The sequence below is a fragment of the Ananas comosus genome, linkage group 1 (genome assembly GCF_001540865.1).
Source record: "Ananas comosus cultivar F153 linkage group 1, ASM154086v1, whole genome shotgun sequence".
NCBI classification, from domain to species: Eukaryota; Viridiplantae; Streptophyta; class Magnoliopsida; order Poales; family Bromeliaceae; genus Ananas; species Ananas comosus.
Window position 1 is genome coordinate 13,023,374 of NC_033621.1, and position 7,280 is coordinate 13,030,653.

The following is a 7,280-nucleotide window of genomic DNA, read 5'->3' on the forward strand; positions in this document are numbered from 1 at the left end:
AAAAGTCGCGCGCGGATAAATACACCCCCCTCTCTCTCTCTCTTTGCCCTTTATCTTTCTCTTTCTCTCTCTCTCTCCTCTCTCTCTTTCTCCCACGCTTCTCTCCTCCTCCCCCTTCTCCGCCCAATTCCCCTCTCTCTCGCTCTACACCAAAACCCTAACAGAGAGAAAGAGAGAGAGAGGAGGAGGAGACCGTGTGAGTGTGTGTGTGTGTGTTTGTGGGGAGGCGTTTTAGTGCGTAGAACGGGTGATTGGAGTTTCGATCGGGTGCTCGATCAGGGGTTGTGTTGGGGGGTGGGGAGAGGGGGCGGGAGGGAGATGGAGGAGGGTCGGGTGATGAGTTGGGGGATGTTTAGGGCGATTCTCTCGATTCTGCAGTGGTGGGGGTTCAACGTCACCGTCATCATCATGAACAAGTGGATCTTCCAGGTATGATCCCTTCCTTTCGTTTGTTACAAAAACTCACTTCTTTTTTTTTTGTTTAATCGGTTTTTGGAATTGGGTTCGGAGGAATTTGAGTTTGTGGAGTGGAAGATGAATTAGAACTTTTGCTAATGAGTGCTTTTTGTTCGTTTTTATTGGAGGAATTGATTTGGAAATGATGTGATTGTGATGATGGCTACAATTTAATTAAATTCACTTCCAAATAGGGCCTAATTGATCCCATATTTTCGTTTTTCAACTATATGGGCATGTGCCAAATCAATATATTAAGCTTTTCTTCTTCTTCTCCGTTTTTGTTTCTTTTTGTGTCTTTTTGGGTCTCGTTGATTTTTTTTTTTCTGGTAAAATGGCTTGAGAAATTGAACTTAAATCTACATACTGTGGTATAAAAAACAGAAATTTGCGTTGTGACTATTTTATTAAGGTAGGGAGTTTGAAAAGATTTATTTTTCAAAAAAAATTTGGAGGGTTTAATTAAGTTGGAGATCAAATTGGAAGAAGGGTTCCTGTGCATGTATGAAGTTAACCATACTTTGTAGTTCTTATTAAGGAAAACTCGAAGTAATACCAAATTGCAGTTTTGGTTCAATCCTGCATCTGTTATCAGGTTGTAAGATCCTGATAACCTGCTCATATTTATTATGAAAGAGAACTGTCATCACAATAACCATCATTTATTGGTGGTTTGGAATGCTAATTGTTCAAAAATACTATTAATGATTGCAACATAAGATCCTTACGTGTATGAGATTTAGTCAAAGGATTGACATGTTGATATAATGCTCCAATTCCTTGATCACACTTGGCCATGCTTTCGACAGCGCTAGGTGCTTTCCTCTTCTTCTTTTTTTTTCTTTTTTTTTTTCTTTTTTTCCTTGATGTTGGTTGGCTGGTATGTCCGTGGAATGAGTAATGCTTGTGGCACGTCGGAAGACCTCGACTTGTACCTGATCTGCTAGATTTCAGATGTGACATTGAAGGTGAACATTAAATCTAAAGAGTTGTATTATGTCTAGCTTCCAGTGTATGAAAGCTGGGTCATCAACTGCACTGTATGACATTACGAGTTACCTATAAGGTTGCAACTCCCTGCATGTATTTTAGATTGCCTTTGTGATTTGTGTGGTTGCCTGACGAGCATATATCTTGAAGCGGGCACATTGGTTATTAAATGTGGTCGACAAACTTTGGAGAATTTATGCCTTTTGAGTTGTTGGTTAATTCTATTCGAATTTATCTGAGCACCACATTTTGAAACTTGCTGACAAATTAGCTTCCTTTTTTAAATGATAAAGAACCTTTCATAGCTTTATTAGAAGTAATCAGCTGGAGAACATAACTGATAACTTTTTTTTTTATGCAGAAACTGGACTTCAAGTTTCCTTTGACTGTGTCGTGTGTGCATTTCATATGCTCTTCCATTGGAGCTTATGGCGCCATCAAAGTGCTCAAGTTAAAGCCGCTGATTGAGGTCGACGCTGAGGACCGCTGGAGAAGGATATTCCCAATGTCATTTGTGTTCTGTATCAACATTGTGTTAGGAAACGTGAGCTTGCGTTACATTCCAGTCTCTTTCATGCAGACAATTAAATCGTTCACTCCTGCAACAACAGGTTAGCAAGTGGTTCCGTTTTTGGTACGTTACATGTTCATCCCTACAAAATCATCTACTGACATAACTACCACCCTGTGAAATCTGAATTTTCATATGCCCCTGAACTTATTCAAATATCCATATACTAAGTCGGGGGCTCAACCAATTTGTTGGAGGAATGTTGGTTTCTTATTAGAGTAAGTTCTTCAAAGATTGGAAATTTAGGCTTTTCAAGGGCATATATGAACCATCTAGATTTTACAGGGTTATACATGTAAGTGGATATTTTGCTGGTGCTTGTATTTATTTGTTTGTCTTTTCATTTGTTGTATAGTCTATTCTTATGTTTTCTGTTTAAAACAGTCTTTTTGCAGTGGCTAGTATGGAGAAAGCACTTTGATTGGCGAATATGGACTTCTTTGATACCCATTGTGGGGGGAATTCTTCTAACATCTATGACAGAACTTAGTTTCAATGTTTTTGGATTTTGTGCCGCCTTATTTGGTTGCCTTGCTACATCTACAAAGACCATACTCGCAGAGTCCCTACTTCATGGTTATAAATTCGACAGGTAGAACAGCTTCTTCCAATGCACTTTTCTGTAGAAAGATGTACTCTCTTTCCATCTTATGTAGCGCGTTACTTGGATCTCCTTTTTAGTTCTTTTATTTTGCTAGCTGAAGCTCCCGACCTAATTGAGCAATTTGCCCCTGAACTAAACAGGAGCTAAGAGGTTGCTGTAGCAACATGTTGTATGTGCATCTTGGTCGAACGTTGCCACATAGTTGCAGTCACCATTATTTGGTTTGCCGTGTGAATCTATCAGTTTCAATGTGGGGAATTTAGATGCTAGAACTTGCTTAGAAGTAGAAATTCACAATAAAGGTTTAAGTCAAAGCAATTTCTCTTCTCTGCTATCAATTCGACAAGTTGAGATATTTCAAAGTAAATAATATTAGCATACAACCCTAAACAGGACTCACATAAGCTACAAACGACAACAGATTAGCATCAACCTACTTTGCATCCAAAACAAGTGAAAAATGGGAAGCATCAGCCCAGTCCATCTAATCAAATTTGCATTTGTACCTTGTAGCATCAATACAGTGTACTACATGGCTCCCTTTGCGACGATGATATTAGCCTTACCGGCCACTTTACTCGAAGGCGGTGGAGTCATCAACTGGTTCTACACACATGAATCCATCTTTTCGTCGCTGATCATCATCTTCAGCTCAGGGGTGTTGGCCTTCTGTCTCAACTTCTCCATTTTTTATGTCATTCATTCCACAACTGCTGTAACTTTTAACGTCGCGGGCAACCTCAAAGTGAGTTCAATAAAACCCTTCCTTTCATGATTCGCTTTAGTGAGATATTGGAACCGATTCTCTACTCCAAAAATGCAGCAATTAGACAAGTAAACATATATAGCTTCTTGCTGTGGCAGAAATCTGAAACAAGCTTTTGGATCCAGAAAGTATTTGCTCCAATTTGCAGCTTCCGTTTTTGCTGCAGCATGAAGTTGTTTGGAAATTGTAATGCTAAAAACTATTGTTGCATCCCTCGACGCCAAAATGAGCTTATGAGGCCTCATTTTGGAACTCCTGTTTCTACTTTCTGTAATTAAGCTGATTTGGAGAAGTGAGTAGGAAAGCTGATGATGTTATTTGAGCAGCTCTACTTAAAGAAACATTTTTTTGCAATATCAAACTCAATTTTGAATTATTTTGCCATCGTCTACCCAACAAATGTTGTATATTGTGCCACAGGTCGCAGTTGCGGTACTAGTCTCATGGCTTATATTCCGCAACCCAATCTCTGCGATGAATGCGATCGGGTGTGCAATCACACTTATGGGGTGCACCTTCTACGGCTACGTGCGGCACATTCTCTCCCAGCAACCTTCCGCTGTCCCCGGAACTCCTCGAACCCCCCGAACTCCTCGAACACCGCGAAGTCGAATGGAGTTGCTCCCTCTTGTAAGCGACAAACAGCAAGACAAGGTCTAGCAACAACTACTCTATACTTAAAACTCTCACAATAAAATTCTAGCCCACAAAGAAGATCCGAGTTTGAATTGAGGTTCGCATTACTTAACAGAATCCTAGAATCCTATACCGCATTTCCCAGTAATTACTACCAGCTCATTAGGTATACAAATTCGAAAGATACCAATACTACAGCAAGAATCGTTATTGATAGAACAGATGCATTGAATTCATCATCCGACATTCACATTTACATAAATTTCTGATCTGTCAATAACAATTTATGCTATATTAGATGGCTTGTTTTTTCCACCCTTTTTTTTTATCATGATTATATCTTTAAATGTCATATTTAATAGGGACACTAAGATGAGCATTCTCATTTCTTTTGTACTACGATCTCATATGTCACGAAAGATAATAGCTATCAACTATTGATTTCCTGATTTGAAATTCATATTGTGCAATAATAAGGTTAGCTGTATCACTACAAAAGAGAGTGAAATATATATATATATATATTTATATATACTGATGCCAATAATAAGTAACCTTGACCAAACATGGTAACAAGCATACACAAGGGGGGGTGGTGGTGGTGATTGATGTAGTGTTCAGAATCAAGAGTCTTTTGCTTTACATGGAGAGGAGGGTACACAGTAGAGATGAGGTTATAGTTATTGGTTAGAGAGATAATAGAGAGAGTAGAGAGGATGGAGGGTTGGGGGGAAGTGATGTTGGGAAAAGCAGTCTTGAAAAGCTTTAAGCCAAAAGCCAGAAGTTCTTTTGCCATCTAGTGCTGACCAGGTAGCCACCCACACCTTTGCTCTGCTTCCTCACAGCCAGGGTCAGGCAGTCTGCTTTGTTGATGCACTCCTCCACAAACTCCTCCCTGCTGCTCCTAATCAAGCTGTGCATCAATCAAACAAGCAGACAAGACAACCCCCGATGTTAGATTTTGTTTCTCATTAGTGACCCATAGCTTTTGGTTGTGCTCTGATTTGGGTTATTTTGGTTAAACAAAAAGTAGGGATTGAGTTCCNAGAGATGTTAGATTTTGTTTCTCATTAGTGACCCATAGCTTTTGGTTGTGCTCTGATTTGGGTTATTTTGGTTAAACAAAAAGTAGGGATTGAGTTCCTAAACTTACCAGGGAAATGGTGAGGGCTTGGTCTGGCTTAAAACAAGCACAGAAGCCTCCAGCTTCCTCACTTGGCTGAGCACAGTAGCCAGCTTTGGCCCTTGTATCACTAGTGCTTCCACCTCCACCTTAAACACCAAAAAGCAAATTTTTTTTTTTTTTTTTAAGCAAAATTCTCAAATAAATAGTGTAGTGCCACAAATTAACCAACATCTACCATTGAAAAATTTTAAAAAAAACCTCATAAAAAGTTTGCTATGATAGGTTCTCTTCACAGGGATCTCCTCTTTATTATCCCACTTTTCATTCTCAAAGAACAAAAATGGGGGGGTAAAAAAAAAAAAAGAGCTTATTTTCCATGAAAAATAGCTTTTACACCACCTCATCCACTTTTCTAAGTCAAAAACAAAAGAACTCTTCTTAAGTCGAAAACAAAAGAAAAAAAAGCACTAAGTGTCGGTTTCGCTCGACGTAAAATGGTAAAAAATATATATATATATTGCAAAATAAATTTCTTTTCATATTTTGTTGTGTTTGATTTATAGAAAAAAATAATTTTTTCATCGATATTTGTTTGGTTGAAAAAATAAAAAAAATTATATTTGTTCAGTTATATGAAGAAAAAAAAAAGAATAAAAAAATTTTACACAGCTTGAATTTTTATTTTTGGTCAAAAAAAACAAAAATAAAATGAAAGCTTCAAAATTTTTTTTCTAAATTCATAAAAATATTTTTATGAACAATATTTTTTAAAAAATTAAAAAATAAGTGAAAAANTACTAAAAAAGTAGGAACCCAAAAACCTAAAAAACAGAAAAAAAAAAAAATCTTCTAATACCACTCCTATCCTTTCACACTTTAGTATTCTGTGATTTAAAGTGTATCAATTTAGTACTCTATAATTTTAATTTTATCATTTTATTATCGATTTCATTAATTTTTTTTGTTAAATCAGTGACAAAGTTAAAATTAAAAAATACCAAAGTGAATATTTAATAAACTAAATGGATATCTAAAATTTTTTGTATATAAATATAATTTAAAAAAATATTAACGAAAAAGCTGACGAAAAAATAAAAATAAAACCACGTAACACTAATTTGATATATTTTAAAATTACATGATACTAAAGTGAGAAAGTGTGAAATCACATGGATGGTATGGTATTTAAAGTTTACCCAAAAAAACAAAAGAAAAGAAGAGAAATTTTGCAGAAGAGTACCTCAGGTTTGCAGGCCTTGCAGAGGGAGCCAAGGGAGTTAGCAAGAAGAGGAGCATCCCCTCCTCCTCCTCCTCTGCTTGTGTGGTGGTGGTGGTGGTGATGGGGAAGGACATGGAGGAGGGTGAGGAGATCTCCTTTGTTGGTGACATGGGTGAGTGCCCACATCATTGCATGCTTTGCCCCTGTGCTGTGATCTATCACCACCATCACCCTCTTCTTCCCCACCACCACCCCTCCTCCTCCATTTCCATTTCCATATCCATTTCCACCACCTTTCCTCTTCCCCCACCTCTTTGAACCTTCACCTCCATCCCCATTCCCACTTAGTTGCCTTAAAATGGCCTCCCCTTTCCCCACACTACCCATCTCCCCTCCCCTCTCTCTCTCTCTCTCTCTCTCTCTCTTAGATCTAGCTACACTCTCTTCTAAGATATATATATAGTGTAGTATATATACACACTTGCTTGCTCTCTCTCTCTCTCTCTCTCTCTCTCTCTCTCTATATATATATATATATATATATATAAGTGTATAGAATAAGGGGGAGGGGATATGGTTATGGGGGAAAGGGACAAAAGTGTATTAAGAAAGGGTGGTGTGGAAGAAGAGAAAGAGAAGAGGGTCACGAGGTAGAGAGAGAGAGAGAGAGAGAGAGAGTTGAATAACTATGCAAGCAAATAAGAGTAATACTACGGATATATTCCAAAGTAGAATGAATATTCTATACCAACTCTATTTAAGGATCATTAATATTTTACTTATCTACATCCTCTTTTGGGATGTACAGTGAAATTTCTCTTGCTAACGAATGATAAAAATGTATGGATAACCTACGTATTATTTTAGTATTGTATCTCGACGACTGTTTGGAAGCAGAAAGTTCAAAAGTGA

General features: G+C 37.6%; 2 protein-coding genes across 2 annotated transcripts; one reads left to right on the forward strand and one right to left on the reverse strand.

Annotated features, from left to right (window-relative positions):
* LOC109708117 (UDP-galactose transporter 1-like) lies at positions 300-4,469 on the forward strand. The gene is made up of 5 exons (XM_020229723.1): positions 300-429; positions 1,808-2,057; positions 2,402-2,609; positions 3,135-3,366; positions 3,808-4,469. The coding sequence occupies exons 1-5, from the start codon at positions 319-321 to the stop codon at positions 4,045-4,047; spliced, it is 1,041 nt and encodes a 346-aa protein (XP_020085312.1). The 5' UTR covers positions 300-318; the 3' UTR covers positions 4,048-4,469.
* Positions 4,559-6,780, reverse strand: LOC109708124. Its single transcript, XM_020229735.1, has 3 exons — positions 6,390-6,780; positions 5,177-5,295; positions 4,559-4,936 (listed from the first exon to the last, which is right to left on the reverse strand). The coding sequence occupies exons 1-3, from the start codon at positions 6,753-6,755 to the stop codon at positions 4,789-4,791; spliced, it is 633 nt and encodes a 210-aa protein (XP_020085324.1). The 5' UTR covers positions 6,756-6,780; the 3' UTR covers positions 4,559-4,788.

Excerpts from the sequence above, each read along its gene's own strand:
- LOC109708117 (XM_020229723.1), top strand. The coding sequence starts at position 319 with ATGGAGGAGGGTCGGGTGATGAGTTGGGGGATGTTTAGGGCGATTCTC. Across the intron at positions 430-1,807 it reads TGAACAAGTGGATCTTCCAG|AAACTGGACTTCAAGTTTCC; the intron begins GTATGATCCCTT and ends TTTTTTATGCAG. Across the intron at positions 2,058-2,401 it reads GTTCACTCCTGCAACAACAG|TCTTTTTGCAGTGGCTAGTA; the intron begins GTTAGCAAGTGG and ends TGTTTAAAACAG.
- LOC109708124 (XM_020229735.1), bottom strand. The coding sequence starts at position 6,755 with ATGGGTAGTGTGGGGAAAGGGGAGGCCATTTTAAGGCAACTAAGTGGG. Across the intron at positions 5,296-6,389 it reads GCAAGGCCTGCAAACCTGAG|GTGGAGGTGGAAGCACTAGT; the intron begins GTACTCTTCTGC and ends TTGGTGTTTAAG. Across the intron at positions 4,937-5,176 it reads AAGCCCTCACCATTTCCCTG|CTTGATTAGGAGCAGCAGGG; the intron begins GTAAGTTTAGGA and ends ATTGATGCACAG.